Here is a 20515-nt window from a genome sequence, read left to right as displayed (position 1 = left end):
AAAAGATTAAAAAAAGATATAGTCTGAAAGTCATTCATTTGTCCATTTGACACAGACACGCATTTGCAAGCTCTCTGTGCATATTGTAAGTAAAAATGAACATTAGAAAAAATTATATGTATGGTGTGTCTGGCCTAAAAGTAGAGCAGAATGTGTTTAAAGTTTAACTTTAGGACAAAAAGCTCAGTGTCAAACTTATACGGTATTTCTATAGGTAGTGGTGAGCTATTTGATTTGATAAAAAACAGAATGATAAATGTCTTGGATTTACTGTGGAAGTAGAAACAGGCTATTCTTATCAAAGCCACTGATGACTTTAATCTTGTACTTGAAAGACTTTTAAATCAGTTATTGTATGTTTTTTTATGTTTGCTTAAACAGAATATTAATAAGTGTAATTAACACAACACTGTGGTTGTAGAACAAATTTGTATTTTTAATAAAAAGACATCCACTAGTTTTTCAGTTGAAAACATTTAGTTGCTTTAATGTTGGGACTTAACAACATTTATGTGACATTTGACAATAATAATCAAACAATTCTTACATACTGTACACTGTAAAGACAAACACTGACAAACATTCATTCACATACACACTTTCTCCACATGCACACAAAACACTCAAAATACACTCAAAGAAATAACATACTGTAAGTTCAGTACAAAATATAACATTTTACTACATTTGATTCACAGAAGTATAAATATAATCTTCTGAAGAATAAGATTTGTTTATCAAAACATACTTTACAAATCTTTACATAATGTTAATAGTAAAATCTGTACAATTCAATCTAGGCAAGTGGCTTGAATTTAGGATGACATTTATAATATGGGATTTAATGCTCAATTTTTAACAAACCACAGATGCATTCATTCACATGAGCAGCTTCTAAAACTGGAAGAGACTTCCTGAATATGTTTGTAGTAAAAGATTGTTATTTTAGAAACACGGACAATGCTTGAATGCAGTTAGCCCAGTCTCCATGGGGTACAAGTTCAAGTCCTTACATCAGTCACGTTTTGCTGCTGATGATATGCACATTTGTGGGGCAGATTTCCAACTACACAACCTTAATGAGGAAAACAGATGTATCTGATTTCATAATTTTGCATTAATAAAACAAGCAGGTTGTTCAGCCAGACTTAGAGTATAAAAAATTTGGAATTGTTTGGTAAATCATAATCTAATTTAATATAATAATATTCAATATGCCATTTTAAATGGATGCAGACAAAAATATCAGTGGAATACACACAAACACTATAAACAGATTTAAACTGGTTATTTCAAGTAAATAAAAACTAAAAGTTCTTGCTTTGCAAAAACCTCTTTTCATTTTCTGACATTGTCCCTTTCCAGATGTCCAGACCAGCAGCATAGATGAGGTCAAACAGTTATTTAAATCAGTTTAGAGCATTTTTTACACTGCACCAATATGCACTCTAAATATTAAACTACTGTACTGTTATGATTAAGTGACTAAGTAAATTAACAATTGGATCTGGACACATTAGACTGTATTACAAAAAATGCAAGATTTGAACAATCCCTTTAATGTGGCATTTTCACACAAGTAGCAGGCATGCAATCCTTTTAAACTACATCTTGCTATGTGGTACAATTTAGAAGGAGGGTTGATCCTAATTCAGGTTATTCAGTGCTTTACCAATCATGCTAAGTTACTTCATTGAGCATGGAATATGAAACTTATCTTGTTGTCAGGAAACCTGAAATCTTCTGTAACCTATATTCTTAGCAGTGCTTGATTGCTTACTTTTTATGTGTGAATTCTAGGAAGAGTATAATGCTGATTAAACATTGACCATCATACTGTACCTGAAAAGAAATAGTCGAAATGAATTAGTAGACTAGAAAACTTGGGCATGTATTGTTTGGCCTAGTGTATGAAATGTGGTGGATGGCAACATCACATTACATATACGCATTTATTTTAGTATTTCAAATGCACAGCACACTTGCTTATATATTACTACTGCTTTAGTACTCAAGGTCACAGTAAGCAGTGATGCAGACTGAATGATCAACTTTGTGGGCCACACTGTTAAAGCCTGGAAAAGGGAATAACGTTTTTTGTAAGGGTATTATTGTTTTTTAATTTAAAGTGTAGAAAGTGTATTGTATTGTGAATTGAAGTGTAGATGGTTCTTTTTTTTTCTGAAGTGGATTTTTTGCTTAGTGAATTACAGCACATGATATTTTACAATAGACTGGTACTTCACTCAGTGTGATGTTCAGCCTTATTCCTGATGCTGATTGGATAGGGTCTGTCTTTCACTTCCTTTGTAGTGAATAATGTGGATTTCGAAAATGAATGGAGTCTGAGATAGTTCTTGCAGAGTGCTTTCCTTCATGTCCAGTGAACGTATAGTGAAAGGCGCCTCAAATGTGTTCTTAACTCAACCAAGTGATGTAGATCTGTTTCACTTGAGTTGAAAGGCAGGTAAGCTAAACTGATTCATCTTTAACATGAATTTATCTGACCTCAACAAACTCTAAAGTTGTGGGTTAAAAAGAGGAGAGAGTAGTGTGATGTTTGTCTTTCTAGCAGATTCTGAATGTAACCTGTAATAAGCCACACCAGGCAAGAAAATTTCTCTAGAATGTGTTAATATTCGTATAAAAACATTATGAGTTTTTTTGTATTACTATTGGTTACAATCCCAGATTTTCTGGGTTTTAATAATACTACAAAAAATAATACAATATTACAAAAGTGTAAAAAAAAAGAAATGTAAAGGCTTATTGTAGACATTTCAACTGTGTATGACATCAGTTAGCAACAACAATTGAAGTCAGCCTTTCCCCTTTGATTTCCTGCATGATTTCCAAAAATGATCATGTTCATATACTTTATAACCAAATCTTTTACCATTTAGGAGTGACTTCCTAAAATCTCATCCAGGTTAATATCCTTCATCCAGTCATCATTGCCTGTGCCAGATTTTAAAAGAGAGTCTATAAAGTCTGAATCACTATTGATTACTGGCACAGTGTTGTCACCTTGTTGGAGGAAATCAAAGCTCATGTCATTACTCTGACTACTTCCTGAAAAGCTTTGCGTATTATGATTGGAGACAGGAAATGTGCCTGCTGTTATGCTCTGGGATTGAGTCATCTGGTTCATGCTGCCCATCGTAGGCATTGCTGTCATTCTTGGTTGATTAGGTCTTGGTGTAGGTCCTTGAACAGAAGCAAGTGTGGTCTGGTTCACTGGGTTTATTGTCCGCATGGCAGCATTTGTGTCCATATGATTTGGCGGGGCCATTGATTGCTGTGCAAAGTGCTGATTGGCCATTTCAGATTGCAGAGGTTGATGAGACTGTAAAGTATTTGGAAATCTTCTACACCCTATTAGTGAAGTAAGAGTCTGCTTGGCTCCTTCAGATGAAGCCCAACTAGATGTCATCATGCCAGAACTGATCATCATGTTTGCAAATCTCTGTCCTGGTAAGCCTGCAGCTTTTTGATTCACTGGTGGTCTCATATGCTGACTACTGGCCACTGGTGCAGACACAAAAGAAATGCTGTCCACAAGGTTACCAGGAGCTTGAAACCTGGGGTTGTTTTGGTTCACTGCTATCTGGTTTTGGTTTCCATGTTGCTGGCTGGCTGCCACCCCAGTTGGAAGATTAAATGCCCCTTGTTGTGGATCAAGACTGCCAACATACATTTTATCATTAGACACAGGTACCATTTTAGTGCCTTGACTAACAATCTGGCAGGAACTTGTCTGCAAAGAACCCTGATTGGAGGCAGTATTTGTCAGAGACTGGCTGGAGTTTATACCAATTGAAAGTCCACTCCCTCCACCTGCAAATATAAATACATTCAAGTTAATGGGTGTTCTTTTCGCAAGAGTTTGCTCTTCTTGCATCTTGCCATATCCGCATTAAAAACAAATACTTACTTGAGTCAAATAACTTACTGAATCAAATGAAAACATTGGCACTTAAAATAATTGAATTAAAAGAAGCAGAACAAACCATTGTCAAGTTGTGATACCATAATATCTTGTGTTGAGCAACCTCTGTTGCTAATAATGTTCTGTAGGTACAGGATGCCTGTGAATTTGTTAAAATAAAACTCTTGAATAATACTTCTAGAAATTTCCTGTAAATGATGTCCCTTTACAGGGCCATAGATAGGTAAGGTCAGTGTATATATATATATATATATATATATATATATATATATATATATATATATATATATATATATATATATATATATATATATATATATATATATCAAAACTTTACATTTGTAAAGTGGCTAATTTAGACATACATTTGTAGCACTTGATATTTTACCTTCTTGGATAATTGGATTATGATTAAAAATTGTATTATATTTGCAAGATTGGACAACTTGCAGTACATTGTTATTGACAAAAAAGCAGCCAGGTGTGATTAACCATGAAGAAACGAAAGAGAAGAAAGAATATTGTCTTGAATATGAGTACAGATAATTGTTGAGGCAGTTTCAGATTGTTTGGTTGGAAGTGAAGTTCAGCAACCTAAAGGAGGGTTTAGTGCACAGTTAAATCTCCTGTAATTATACAGTATGTATGTGACTGTACATGCTGGAGGCTAAAGAAAGAACATCACTTATTCATTTTCTAATCTCCTTGTTTTTTCTCATTAAAATAATATAGTGCCTTCCAGTATATCAAAAACTACAGGTTCCCCCGTGATCTGATTTTTGTTTTTTATAGCCTTTCTTTAGATTCAGAAAATAAGGAATATATGATTTTGGGATTTTTGGTAGCCAAGGAATTTAATTATCAAATTATTTGTTTTTGTTTGGGATGTTTTTGAAGGTGTTAATTATGAAATAAGTCTTCCGAGAACCATTTTATTTTCAATATGGATGCCTTTAGTTTGCCAGGTGGTTGCTAAGTGGGACAACCTAAAGTGTGTCACATGTGACATTATTATAGCAATGGTATAATGGTCACTGTTGTGTATTTCCTGGTTGTTCAAGTTTGCTTGTACATAAATCAAAACATTCTGTAAACTCTAGCTGTATTACTGTTAATGATCTCTCTAGGTTATGCATTATGCATTATTTTCTGTTCTTTCTTTGATTTACCTATTGCATTTTGACTCAGGTTACATGAATTTATTTTTGGTTATTAGCTCTCCTGCTGTATTTCTCAATCTACAATTTTGTCTCACATTCTCCCCTTTGTTTATTTGATTATTGTCCTTCCATTTACGACCTTGGCTTGTTTTTCTGATTGAGATGTATCTTCCGATTCTATGTTTACACCCTGTGCTACTGCTCCCCAAAGGGATTAAGTTTTGAAGCAATATTCCCTCTTCTCCTCCTTTAGTTTGAAGAATACATGTTCATTGTAACATTAACGGTCTCCTGTAAGAAGGCAACATTTGACTGATATCTACACCTTTTCTTTTCAATTTTTGACTGAAATCCTTGACATCTATACTAGTAAAGTTTAATGAATGATCATTCTTTTTTTCATTTCTATGCTTTATATTTCTTATATTAGTCATGCGTGTGTGAGTGGGAAACAGCTTGAAGGGTCATGTTAATTCTCCACCGAGACAGGTGCTGCATAATAACATTCTTTCTTCTTTTTCTCCATCTGCAGAAAGGAAGATTGACACCGTTCTACCTCTGATGCCACTTCTGGGGTTTGTTCACCTGGACTCACCTCTTCCTCCCAGAATGCCTGATGGTCCAGGTGGGAGAACAATAGAATCAGCTTGCTGAGGTGGAGGTACATAGCTGAACTCGTGGCGGTCTTCAGTGGGACATCCAGATGGGACCATTCCAGGTATTGTTGCCACTTCACCCTGATGACAACACTGAGACCTATTTGTTGGTGTTCGAAAAGACTGCCAACCATTATCTTAGGGAACGTGCAAAATGGGCACACATACTGGCACCATTCTTGTGGCTTATAGAAAAATATATTCAGCCAGTGCTGCTAATCTGCATCTATAGGCTTCAAGTGCGGGGAGCTGGGATATACAATCTCTAACTGCCCCTGCTTTGGTGAGTCTATGGACTGCAGTGGGGGCACAAACAGAGAGGTACTGTTTTTTTTGTCTCTGCCGCATGATGAAATGGTGATGATGAATGGGCACAAAGCCCTATGCTCATTGATTCCAGCAGGAACATTTCTGTTATTGCACGCCGATATCTGCTTCGGCAACAGTGTAATCCGTAACAATCAGTCTGACCTGTATTTACGGGGAAACTCCATGGTTAAGGTCCACCCAGTGTATCATTACATATTGTGATGGATAGCTGGGACTCTTACTAGGCCAGAACACCTTCGCAACACAATGACTGGGAGATGGAGCTTACATGGGACAATACCTCCATGCACTCCCCCAATGGTGGCCAAGGGCTGTAAGAGTGTTGAGGTTCCAGGCTCCAACCCTGGCTAACAGTGGTGCCACAGGGTTGGAGCATGGAACCTTAATCTTAGGGCCCTTGGCCAATATTGGGGGAGTGCATGGAGAACGTCTCAGCCCTACAGTACTCTGCATGGCTGCCACCACACCCAGAAGTGTGGCCAGAAGGAGATTGTGGAACACCTGGAGCACTTTTGCATTCGGAGAGCCAGAGTCGGAAGGTTTCTCACTCTTAATAAACATGTGTTGTGTGCTGGACTTAGGCTCTGTGTCAGGTGTTTGGGGAGAGGTGTGCCCCTTGGTGGTTCACACTGTTAGGCTGTCACACAGAAAATCTGGGTAGCTGTGCCTGGTAATTGAAGGCAAAGAAACATTACAAGCTCTTACAGCCAGTTGTTGAGATGGGCCATATTGCAACTCACTGGGACAAGTGTGATGTTCTGGAGTTGCACTCTGACATATCTATGGAGAGAGATGGTGCTGTGTGGTGGGACATTACTCCACTCCTTGAGGCAACCACATATCCCTTATCAGCTTTACATTTTCAATTTAGGCAGACTCTGGCCTCATTTAAAAGGGAGCAGTGGAATGACAAGTCCCTAAAGGTTGCCATGAACGAAGTAGTTCTAATTGATGGACAATGTATGAATTATCCCATGCCACAGGGACCACACTTTGTATTATAAAAAAAAAAATTTACCATGTAGTGGAGCATAGTTGGTCCCATTGAACCCTCTGCTAGTGGCCATAGATATATTTTAGTGATGGTAGATTATACTACGTGTTATCCTGAAGCCATCCCATTGAGAATTTTAAAACTATCACATGTGAACTTGTAGGGGTCTTCATGTGTGTTGGCATCCTTAAAGAAGTCTTAGCAGAACAAGGGATGCTGTTTACCTCGGAAATGTTCAGGGAGCTTGTCAAATTACTCAAAATTAAACATATAAAAACTTCAGTGTACCATCCTCAAACTAATGGTTTAGTAGAGCGTTTTTTTCAGATGCTCAAACAAATGTTACACAAGGTGGTCAGCGAAGATGGAAGTCACTGGGATCAGTGAATTCCCCTCATATTTGGATATATTAAAACAAAGTTGTGAAGAAGAGGCCATCCCTTCCATTAATATACTACAGTATATGGTGCAGTTACACAATATATTTGAAAAGAATAGGCTGTGTTATAGAGAGTCCACGGCTTAGCAACCGATGGCCCAGTGTTTAAATAAATAAACAGATAAATAAATAACCGTCTTGATCTCCATGGGTGTGCAGGCTGGCACAGCTGCAGTTTGTGGAGTGATTGAAATGGGGCACACCAGTACGAGAGGGAATGGTCTGTCTTGATTGCTTCATTGCTTTCACGTGGTTTGCCTTAGAGTTGCTGCACCCACAGAGGCATATTAGGGAAAGTCAGACGATAAAGAGAGAGAAGGAAGAGCCAAAAAGAAAGAGAAGGCAAATAAGAAAGTAGCCGAATAGAAGGTGAAGGTAGTACTCTGTCAGCCAGTACAGAAGAATGGAGGCAAGCGCTCAGGTCCCCACATAGGAATGAGTTATCGTTGTTCTTGGGGCGGATAGGTAACCCACTGAACAGCTTAGGGTAGCTCGGGATGATCGAGTAGGCACCTTGTTTTTGTGTTGTTTGAGAGGAAGATGGGAGAGGTGGCTTGGGGAGTCACAGCAGACACACCGAAAGAGGCAGTTGTGATGGAAGCCGTAGCTGGAAGAGAAAGAGACAGAAGTTGCTGACATCTACGCCAACTGCGATATCCGTGAAGGGTAAGCCAGGGAGACAACGAGGGAAGACGTGCTAGGCTGAAGGGGGAGTGAGAGAGAAGGAGTGAGAAGACGGAGGTAAAACCGGGCAAAAGAGGCAGGACTGCAACAGCCAGGAGGATGCTGTGCCAGAGAAAAGACAGAGGTACATCCTGGATGCCTCGTTTCTGGGGATTATACAAAGGAATCCTGATTTTGCTTTTACCTCTGATTTTAAACTATTTACTGCATTTTTAGACCTTCACTATGATCTTTGGAATGCTTATTTGTTTGTTTATGGGATTATTTATTTATTGACGGGAGAACACTGCACTGTTTTGTTTCTTTTTGAATGTATTTTAAAGGCATTTTTAATAAAACCATTAGCACTTTACACCCATCCTTTGCTGTCGGCGTGTCCTAACTTGCCGAGGCCCATCCCTTAGTTACAACATAGCTGATGCGGCTACCAATATGGGTATTGGGAGAGTGGAGCCAACCCACACTATTGCATAGGCCTATTCTAAAGGAAAAAATTGCGCATGCACTACAGTTCATGAATTCCATCCAGGAGACCAAGTCATGGTCCTCATTCCCACTTTGCATTCCAAATTATTAACTTGTTGACAGGGTCCACATGAAATTAAGGATGACCAGCTGAGTGAGTTTACCATGTAAATTTGTTGAAGCCGTGGAAGGAAAGGGATCCTGATCCCCACTTTGCTCAACCTTGTTCCTTCTTTGCACACAGTAACAATTTGTGTTGATATTATAATTTAATTTTTTTTAGGACTTCATGCAGTCAAACTGCATTGGGCACAATGGAGAAAACAATCCCCGGGTTTTACCCTGGGTAAAATTAGAACTGCCATTTAACACTCACATCTGGAGTACCCATAGCAAAATCCACATTGTCATTGAGTAGATTTACAAACTCCAAACCGACATCGATTGAACCAGGATTTGATCTCAGGATTCTGAAGCTGTGATGTACCATGTCACTCAATATCTTTTATCCAAGGCGAAGTATAAATAAATCATTAATGCATAAATGTAGACACTAGCAGTAACCATACAAGTTGTTCATCAATACATAAAATCATGAATAACTAAGAGAACAAGAATAACCCAAATGTTAAAAACTTCTGTCAGCAGAGGATAGCTCAGGGATGATCGATCAATTTATAGACTGGCTACTGTGCTACTAACTAAAACCTCAAAAGATATGCTTTTGTATTTGTAGAAAATTAATAGCATCATGTGAGTGTGCTGTCTCATATAATTCCAAATACAGTATTTTCAAAATATATTAGTACTACCAATCAGTTTAAATGGGTTGGCTATTTCTCAGTGCTACAACGTAGGATGGGATGTTATAAAAAACTTAATAGAACATAAAGAATTCTTCTTCTTTCAGCTGCTCCTGTTAGGGGTTGCCACAGTGGATCATCTTTTTCCATATTTTCCTGTTCTCTGCCTCTTGTTCTGTTATACCCATCACATGCACGTCCTCTCTCACCACATCCACAAACCTCCTTTTAGGCATTCCTCTTTTCCTCTTATACCTGGCAGTTCCATCCTTAGCATCCTTTTCTCAATACTTTTATAAAAGCAACTAATTGAATGCTGGGAACCAAGCAGACTGCATATATAATTGCTGAGATGTAAAACAAAACAAATACATCACCTGAATATTGACTAGGTGAGTGTATCCCAGCAGGCCCTCTTCTGGACTGCTTGTAATCTGGAGGGGGTCTTGTCAGATGTCTGTTTAGTTGATCTTGTGGGCTCATTTTATCCTAAAGATAATAAAGAATAAAAAAAACAGTAAGAATGCTTTTAAAAAGGATGTTTCAATATATTTCTTGTTTCTGTTAACCTGACAACACAATATCATGACAGACTATACTTTGAAGATAGCTCTGATTCTGTATTACTGACTGGGCATTAAGCAAGAATGTAATCTAAGTACATGTGTCTTTCTGATTTACACTTGGGAGGTTTTTGCTGTTCTGCCTGTATAATTAAATTAAAATGATTCATACCGGATCAGCAATAATTTGTGCCTGTAAAGCTAACTGGCGTTGAAGGACCTGTGCCTTTCCCATAATTTTCTGATGGTTGATCTGCTGTTGCGTCTGAGAAGTGGTGTTCAGGAAGCCATTGTCAGCAGGCGGGTGGGATCCAGGAATCAGAGAGGGCTGAGGCTAACGCAAAAAAAAAAAAAAAACCCCATTACATTAGTCTTTGTTTGGCTACATAATTTAGCTAATTAAATGCTACAATTACACAGCTAGACTATATATACAGTATTGCAAAATGGTTAATTTTACTTCACAATGAGTTCTCCTTAAAGATAGTTAATAACTGAGTGAAGAAACAAGTATTTTAAGTCAAGCTGTGAGCAAAATTCAGAAATTTCTGATACATTTTAGATTTACTTTCTAAACATCACAATTTTGTTGTAGCAACACAGAACAAGGTGTGTCTCTACATATTTTCCATACATATTGGTACATTATTTAATGGTAAAGCCTTCCTTCATATAGCTTCATTTTAGTCCAGTCTTCAAATTTACTAGTTTTTTATTACTTACCATTTTTTCTTTACATTTTAAAGCTTTGCCATTTCGATTGAACATATCTTTTGGTCTCTGGTAAGCTAATCTTTTCATTAAAACTGAAATGTTTGCCTTGCCTAGATATATACACTAGAGGGCAGCATGATCTCACAGAGTGTCACATTATGCAATTTCTCGCCCACACGTTACAAGTAAATAAAATATAATTAAACTGTAGGGACAAAAAGAACATTGTAAGTGAATTAGTTTATTTTCAAAGTAAGACAATTGGGGAAACAGAACTTTTAGAATATGAAGACAAAAATATTCAGCTACACTATCCCAGTGGGTTTATGTTAGCAAATTACTGTTTTTTTATTTATTAAAATAATGCCACATATGAAAACTGAAGGTGAAGAATACATATACCATACTGAATAATTAACAAGATCAACCTAATCCTTTCAGTAATTATAGTTTTCTCTCTCTCTCTTCTGAAGAGCTTATAAGATTTCAATTACTTGACCCAGGAAACAAAGTGGTGTACTGGGAAATAATCACAGATTTTCAACAAAATAAGGTAAGCAAAGCACAGATTAAAAAAAATAAATATCCCCAAAAGTAATGATGCAGAAGGGCACTGATATGTACAGTACTTCCTAATATTTTAACAAGTTATAGTAGCATACTAAATGAAGCACCATAAGACTGCTCTTCTGTTCTTTTAAATATGGGTTATTTATATAGACATCTCAGTGACTTAACTTTTCAAACAATCATCATGTTCCTGAATGGAATCTTGGAATGCATAAAACAGGGATGGAGTGACAGCATGTGTTTCTAACTAGACCATATTATTCCTTATAGAAATGGTTTTGAATATCAGAGCAGATATAGTATATTGAAAATATACCAATGGCTCACCTGAATGAAAAGAAAAAAGGTTAGTGGAGTTTTTAAAGCTCACATATTTTTTATTAGCAGGGTGGATGGCCACAAAATGTGACTGGCTGTGATTCTTTAAATAATGGTTTGTGTGCCTGTGCTAGATGAGTTCTTTAGATCTTATGATTAATCTCCACTTTGAATTTTATTAGTATTTTCTAAAATTGCATTAGTGTAGAAGAAAGTAATTCATGTTTACCGAATAGTAAGTTTTTAAATGTATGAAAACAAAGATAACATTAGGATTAATTTGAAGTGTTTAAAAGGAAATCAGAACAATAGATGCCAACTGTTATATTAAAGTGAGTTTGGTTACTAGAATTCTGTCATGTTTTATTGTGTGTAACTGTGTAAAATCATAATCTGAGTACGCAGTAGTTAGTCTTAGTATACAGTACTTCTGGCCTATCCTAAATCTACATGGTGCCTTCACTGCAGTGCCCTAGCAAGGGAGCTTAGGTTAAAATCTACCTCTAGCCAAACATGTTGGCAATGAAACTGAATTAAACTGTACTGAGTTTCATTCCATCCATCCATTATCTAGCCCGCTATATCCTAACTACAGGGTCACAGGGGTCTGCTGGAGCCAATCCCAGCCAACACAGGGCACAGGCAGGAAACAAACCCTGGGCAGGCGCCAGCCCACCACAGGGCACACACACTCACCAAGCACACACTAGGGACAATTTAGAATCGCCAATGCACCTAACCTGTATGTCTTTGGACTGTGGGAGGAAACCCACGCAGACACAGGGAGAACATGCAAACTCCACGTAGGGAGGACCCGGAAAGCGAACCCGGGTCTCCTGACTGCGTGGCAGCAGTGCTACCCACTGCGCCACCATACCATCCGAATTTTATTCCATTTGTTATCATTTTACAAGACAATGCAATAAATTTCTTGTTAGTCTCACTTTGTACAGAAACATCAAAAATGTGTCAATATAGCACATTGTATACAGAGTGCAGCAGGCACAGATGACTGAACATGGAAAATTTAGATTCAAAAACTACATATGTTTACCAGAAAGAAGTGACGTGTGTTCAAACTGACAGAGGCTGCCATTTAAATAGTTTGTCAGTCCAAGATCAGGCACATACAGTTACATCTTTTGAATATTTTCACTTACACTATTAACCATCTACCTCCTTTTGTCACACTGTATTTCCCAATTTATCCCAAGGACGAATTGCAGTACTAAGGTACTCATGCTCTACTTTGAATTTCATTCTCTCATGCCTAGTAATGTTTTACATACACCAATCAATTGTATTATATGTATACTGAATAGGCAAAGGCATCCAGAAATCACCAATAAATATAAAATGTGAATATTCTCAGCAATACACCATTGTATCTGATTAAATACACGGCCGATAGGCAGAATGTGCTGAAAAAAACACTTCTGTTATACAGGCAAATTCTGGTCATCTCTACAAAATGTGTCTAAGCACCAGGCAAGCAGGTACAGTAGGGCAGGTACAGTAGAGCAAATTAAGCATTATGCTACCGTATAATATTGTTCACCAAATAGTAAGTGGTTCACTTTAGCACAATTAGGTTGAAAAACAATTTGCAGATACAGTACATGTGCCATTTCCCTTTGACATTTAGACATTTTACTTATCAGGTATCTTTTTCTAAATTGGAACAAGTGAGAAATGCATTCTCTTTTAAAACTACAAGTAGCTAAAAGCAGATGCTGCAATTGGACTGTCCACTATGCTTATATCTCTTCTTCTAATATTGAAAACAGCTGAAGACTTCATGCTCAGTAACCTTCAGTATCCTGGGATGTGACAAGACACAAAATCTTTAATTGTTTACACTGCTTTTTTTGCATTCAGATAACTAAATAGGAAGATAATTCAAAATATCAATATATGCTCTTTTAAAAACACAGTAAGTTTTTGCCTTCTAGTGCAAACTGAAAACGTTTATACACTATTTGCACACCGTTTCTGATAAGTCAAAGCTTTTATGCTGTCTGTCATCCTGAGCACATATGTTATTTTAGTTCACTACACTGAGATCACTAACTCATGTTTTTTTTTTTTTCATGTTTGGTATGTTGACATCTGCCAGTATTTCATTAGCAACTTACAGTAGCTTTGGTTAATGAGTACTACTTTCACAACGTCAAGATGAGATAAATGATGTCTTTTTTCCAAGTAAGAGATTAACACCATGTACGTTGTAAAAATCAAGTGATTAGTGAGGAGTGAGAAACATGTAAAATATTTAACACTTGGAATTTTAACTTTGAAATAACACTGCATAAAAACTATATTTTTAAAGAATTATTATACATCTTATTTATTATTTGTAATCCAATAGCCATAGTGCCCAAGAGTTAATTGCCTCCTATTATCTAAACAAAGAAAACTGAAAATATTATCTCTTGGCTAAATGCTCATCACTTATTCACATTCACAGTGAGACTCTGTTCTCACACAAAAATTGCTGACATACAGGACTATTTTAATATTCTACATCAGCTATGGTAAATTAATTTAAAATGATTTATACCACTGTGAGAAGGATGCCCCCCACTGCTATTCTGATATAATGGTAAATAGGTTGTTTTGAAAATGTTAAACAAGTTCATTAGAAATAGAAATGCATTGTGAATGTATCAGGGACAGATATACTTTTACTGTTAACTTAAAGTAGATAGTCACCCATCACGTCCCATTAAAACAGAGCTTTAGTCACTTGAGTAACTGAAGTGTACTCAAATCAATTTGCTTTAATATTCCTTTTTATATACAAAAGGCAGCACATTTTTAAATGGTCAGATGAAAAACCATCAGTTTAATTTTATTCTAACCATACACTATTAATCCACCTGGTTGTATCTGCTTTTGGACGGCATACAGAAGGATTTTTAAAAAAATTAAGACAATTTGGAAATTTTTATTAGGAAAACTCTCCCAACTTTTTATAATTAAACCCAGGAGTGGCTTAATTTTAACTGTGATTTGAAAAACTTAAATCTATAGTCCGAACACATTTGCTGTCTTGACAAAAAAGAATTCTGTGTACAAACATTATGAAGATCAGACATAATCATGCTTTTATTTTTGAATGAAGTTTTTTGTTTTCCCTTCATTTGAAAATAAAGTCTTGTTATCAGTGAGGTACAGCATGGTGAGTTGACTTGTGGTGTACTTCTTCAAAGCTTCCGTTTTCACATTGTGATTTGTCTGAACTGCCATCAGTGAATGTTGGTATCCATGGTAGAATTGAGACTAACCCTCATATGAATGCTTTCTATTCAAAAACCCAATGAACTATGCATGTGATTGTTGAATCCCAAATGATAAAGAAGTCCAAGTGATTGTATCTGGCTAGATTACACACAAAGCAGTGGACACCTGTCCTGCTGGGACATACTTATTAAATTCACAGTGCGTAAATATACCTTGGATGGGGGGTCGGGGGACGTGTTTTTCAAAAAGTACTCTCAGTTGAAAATAATGCTTTTCTAAAGTCAATTATAATGCACTAATTTTAAATGCATTGGTGTCAAGGTAAATTCTTAATTTGTAAGCTTTTCCAAGTTTATCTTATGAACTGCTTTGATAGAATCTTTTTGATTAGTCAGTCATTAAAATATAATTCATCTAAGAAATATTCACAAAATTCAACAAGTAACAATATATTTATAGATATATAATGTAAGAGGGCAATGTGAGGAGGTTAATGAAGTATTAATATCAAGCAGCCTTTTCATACTCTGAATGTTACAGTAAATTTATTAAGGTACCATTTTACTCACTGATCCTCACAGCATACATTCAAGCAGTTGGATGGTCAGTTTACACTAGTCTCTACACAGTATTAATGAAAATGTTTTAGATCTGTATGTTATTTACACAAACTGTATTTTAAGCATTATCATATGCCATTGTTATGCAGAAAACTATATTTTCATTTAATGCTGAAAAAATGTATTATTTACATTTACACATTAGAGAAATTTAGTATAGCGAATATTCAGGCACATTATGATTTGTTTCTAATCAGGGTGTTTTTTTAATTTACTGTAGTTTACACTTATGATGAACTACTGTGCTATTTAAGTTACTTTTAGACATAGTTAAACTTTTCTGGGTACTGTAAGTTTGAAACTGTAATTTTTATTTTTTCACAACTGACATAATGTAGTGTTTCATTTTTGATAATTTAGTATTAGTTGATGTTTATGTTTAACAAAAACAAAATATTTAATCATTCTGCCACAGCAGACATTTCCAAAACTGTTGATTTTCTTTTTTCTAGAATACCATCATAATGTTTTGTGGGCCTGAGCAGACCAACACTACTGAAATCTCACCTTTCTTTATTTTAAGATATTGTATGATGGGCACTTGTTAGCTGGTTAAGTGTTGGCTCGTTTTGTATCACATTATTATATGGCTGCTAATTAATAAAAAAAAGAAACAATTGAGTGGTCTGAGTCTTAAATAGCAAGTCAATTAAAATTAGTGCAGAAGAAGTTAATTAGCTGAAAAAACTGGCTACTAATCAAGAAAATGGTTACAAAAAAACCTTCAGCCACGGTAGTGCTTCAGGACCAGAACTGGTGATCCCTGCCCTAGAGCAACCGTAAAGAAAAGGGTTATGGTGTCCTCGAAGGGTACAAGAGGACAGTAAATCCAGCCCATCCTGTGGGCACCTAGTCCTCTAACTTAGCTAATGAGGCCATGGAGTAAGAGAATGAACCCAATACACTTTTACCAGGCTATTCAGGAAATGCAGAGGAATCATACTTGGCAAAGTGGCACCCAAGTACAATAAATAAAGAGCAGGCAGCCATTACGAGGCCTTATAGTCCTGACCCTTCTAAACGCTGCTCAGGGCTTAGAGGCTTCTAAGTGATGAAGAAAACTTTAGCATTGCAGTAAATAACATGTTTTAAACATGAATCTAAAGGGTGTAGCAGAGAGGCAGTATGGGGCACACGCACTCTAACCAACACTACAGACATCTGACAATGAAATAGTGTGCACTAAATATTAATACTATACTACTACTAATAACAGAATGAAAATATCATTGATATTTAAGGAAAGCTCTATACTGCATATTTCATAAATCAGGAGCAATATAGAGGACTTATATCATGAGGCACAAAACATTCATAATATACATGTATTCACTCAATCATTTTTTTTTATCAAATTTTTATTTATTTTCCATCAATAAAAATAAACTCAAAAGTTTCAAATAACAACTGTGAAAGCAATGTAGTAAAAAAGAAAAAAAAAACAAATTTAACAAAATCATAACCCCTGACCTTATCCTGGGCTCTGGAGTTTCAACTACAGATATATAAGACCATAAGAGATAACAACAGCTATCCTCTGTAGAGGACAACATATACAAAGCAATTCCAGGGCCTGAAATTCAGTGACATCTGATGGACAATATACAGAGCTTTGGGTGACAATATGCAATATCACTGCTGTCTGTGCAGGCACTCCCTGTGTCCCAGGAGATATGCCTTTGATGTGGAAGTTTTTAGCACTCACTTACTCTTTTATGTTCCAACTGCATCAGAACAGTGTCTCTCAAAAAATTTGCACTGAACATGTAAAACACTTTTATGTGAGTCTCACCATTAAAATTTAACATTAAAATATTTATTAGTTAGTCTGTACCTAGTTTTACCTAGGTTAGTCTCCTAACCTCTCTCTCTCTCTCTCTCTCTCTCTCTCTCTCTCTCTCTCTCTCTCTCTCTCTATATATATATATATATATACTGCTCAAAAAAATCAGAGTATAGCATAAAGTCAGTGAAACTTATGGGATATTAATCTGGTCAGTTAAGTAGCAGAGGAGGTTGTTAATCAGTTTCAGCTGCTTTGGTGTTAATGAAATTAACAACAGATGCACTAGAGGGGCAACAATGAGATGGACCCCCAAAACAGGAATAGTTTAACAGGTGGAGGCCACTGACATTTTTCCCTCCTCATCTTTTCTGACTGTTTCTTCACTAGTTTTGCATTTGGCTACAGTCAGTGTCACTACTGGTAGCATGAGGCGATACCTGGACCCTACAGAGGTTGCACAGGTAGTCCAACTTCTCCAGAATGGCACATCAATATGTACCATTGCCAGAAGGGTGATGTGTCTTCTAGGGCAGTCTCAAGGGCATGGAGGAGATTCCAGGAGACAAGCAGTTAATGTAGAAGAGCTAGACAGGGCCATAGAGGGTCCATAACCCATCAGCAGGACCAGTATCTGCTCCTTTCGGCAAGGAGGAACAGGATGAGCACTGCCAGAGCCCTACAAAATGACCTCCAACAGGCCACTGATGTGAATGTCTCTGACCAAACAACCAGAAAGACTTCATGAGGGTGACCCAAGGGCCCCATGTCCTCTAATGGGCCCTGAGCTCACTGCCCAGCAGCATGCAGCTTGATTGGCATTCGCCATAGAATACCAGAATTGGCAGATGCACCACTGGTGCCCTGTGCTTTTCACAGATGAGAGAAGGTTCACCCTGAGCACGTGACAGAAGTGAAAGGGTCTGGAGAAGCCATGGAGAACATTATGCTGCCTGTAACATCATTCAGCATGAGCAGTTTGGTGGTGGGTTAATGATTGTCTGGGGAGGCATATCCATGGAGGGTCACACAGACCGCTACAGGCTTGACAAAGGCACCTTGGCTGCCATTAGGTATCAGAATGAAATCCTTGGACCCATTGTCAGACCCTATGCTGGTGCAGTGGCTCCAGGTGCACAACAATTCCTGGCCTCATGTGGTGAGAGTATGCAGGCAGTTCCTGGAGAATGAAGGAATTGATACCATTGACTGGCCACCACACTTTCCTGACCTAAATCCAAAAGAACACCTCTGGGACATTATGTTTTGGTCCATCCAATGCCACCAGGTTGCACCTCAGACTGTCCAGGAGCTCAGTGATGCCCTGGTCCAGATCTGGGAGATCTCCCACAACACCATCTGTCGTCTCATTAGGAGCATGCACCGATGTTGTCAGGCATGTATACAAGAACACAGGGGCCATACAAAGTGCTGCGTACAATTTTGAGTTGCTGCAATTAAATTTTGGCAAAATGGACTAGCCTGCCACATAATTTTTTCATTTTGATTTTTGGGGCGTCTTTGAATTCAGGGCTCTGTAGGTTGATCATTTTCATTTCCATCAAACGATGTGGCAGCCTTTCGTTCCTAACACATTACCCAGTCTATAGCAGTATAGATATCCAGGAGGATTTCTTTTTCCCATTGAGATCTGATGTGTTTTCAAAGTGTTCCTTTAATTTTTTTGAGCAGTTTATATATACTGTATATAGTGCTTTCTTATAACATTCCGCTTTCTGATTATCATGTGTGTGTAGAAATGTATATTAGCAGCAGGTGATGCTTAAACTAAGTTTTCACTCAGTATGAAATAAATTGGTCCACCCTTTAAACTACTATATTTATGCAATCAGGCCACTCTTGTTCCATCTATCCCAATTGCAAACTCATGTAAATGCTTGGTTTTGACATTTCCACCTGAACTCAACATATTACCATATTGAAGCACTGCAGTGGTTTTGTTTTTATTTTTCTCAGTTTTTGGATAACTCATGCTTTGTCTTTTTGTTGTCATTTGGTTATTAAATTGAATGTTGTTCCTTGTTTAATTTTTTTAATGCCATGCCCACCTTTTTAAATTGTTGCACAGCTTTTGTACCATTTTTCTCTAAATCTGTAAAATACCTTCTGTCAAACACTTGACCTTGATTTAGACTAGACATGACAAAGAGGGGTGTTACAGCTTTATCTCTTGGCATTCACTTCTGGGTTTACCTCACACTCCTTCTCGGTTTGGTATCAAGTGTAATTTAATGTCCCCTAGCTGTTGTAGTGCAAGTTTTTTTTTTATTGTTTCTAAACTGCTGGGTAAGAAATTATACAAAGTACATGGATGCTGTCTTTATTGTTTCTTTTGTTCCTTGAAGAATCCAATAGTAACATTTATTTTGATCCAAAAATACTTTTGAGAAGTGTAAAATAATTTTCTGTTTTACTTTACACCATTTTGTTTATTTTTGCATTCCAACATTTTCTAGTATTTAGTATCACTTGTTGCTATGATGATTGCTCCTGGAATCCATCTAGAATGTGCAATGCAAATGTCATCAAAAATATCAATAGACTGGCATACAAGTGTCTTCAATTTATCTGAGATTATGATACTGTGAGCAAACCTTTATTTTTTAGGAGCTATGGCTTTTTGATCTCTGGTTTTATATTTATACTTTGATTAATGTTTTTGTCTCTGATGATTGAGTTCCTGATATGAACCTGACAAATCTAACTGCTGGTCCTTACTCAACCAGTCGCCATAAAGGTAAAATGAGGCAATTAATACCTATCTGCTTAAATCTCTACTTTTAAGTACAGCTGAACAAACTCCTTTCTTGTCATGTCACTGTAAGCTTATTTAACTCTATGCTGCAGTCTTCATTCAAGTCACTGTACCTGTACTCGTATGGATCTGCACATTGGAGAAGACATGGAAACAATTGGTAACACCAGCATATACTTACTGTATGCATACTGCAAAACAAGAAAAACACTGACTAAAGAACACAAGAGGTTAGATAACAAGACTCATAATAAAGTAACTACTATATACTGTATATATATATACTAGCAAAATACCTGCGCTTCGCAGCGGAGAAGTAGTGTGTTAAAGAAGTAATGAAAAAGAAAAGGAAACATTTTAATAATAATGTAACATGATTGACAATGTAATTGTGTTGTCATTGTCATGAGTGTTGCTGACATATCTATATATATATATATATATATAT

General features: G+C 36.8%; 1 protein-coding gene across 2 annotated transcripts in view; it reads right to left on the bottom strand.

Moving 5' to 3' along the window:
* Positions 1 to 458: 458 nt before the first annotated feature.
* Positions 459 to 20515, bottom strand: part of zmp:0000001236 (mastermind-like protein 2) — a 345085-nt gene continuing 325028 nt past the window's right edge. For both annotated transcript variants that reach the window (XM_039744326.1, XM_039744327.1), the window contains 3 exons: positions 10216 to 10377; positions 9858 to 9969; positions 459 to 3837 (listed from right to left, as the gene is read on the bottom strand). In XM_039744326.1, coding sequence (XP_039600260.1) covers positions 2900 to 3837; positions 9858 to 9969; positions 10216 to 10377 — 1212 coding nt within the window. In that variant the 3' untranslated portion in view covers positions 459 to 2899. The remainder of the gene's footprint in view (positions 3838 to 9857; positions 9970 to 10215; positions 10378 to 20515) is intronic.

This window comes from Polypterus senegalus, chromosome 2, assembly GCF_016835505.1.
Source record: "Polypterus senegalus isolate Bchr_013 chromosome 2, ASM1683550v1, whole genome shotgun sequence".
Classification (NCBI taxonomy): domain Eukaryota; kingdom Metazoa; phylum Chordata; class Cladistia; order Polypteriformes; family Polypteridae; genus Polypterus; species Polypterus senegalus.
Note: the sequence above shows the minus strand (reverse complement) of the source record. Positions and strands in the feature narration are given on the sequence as shown.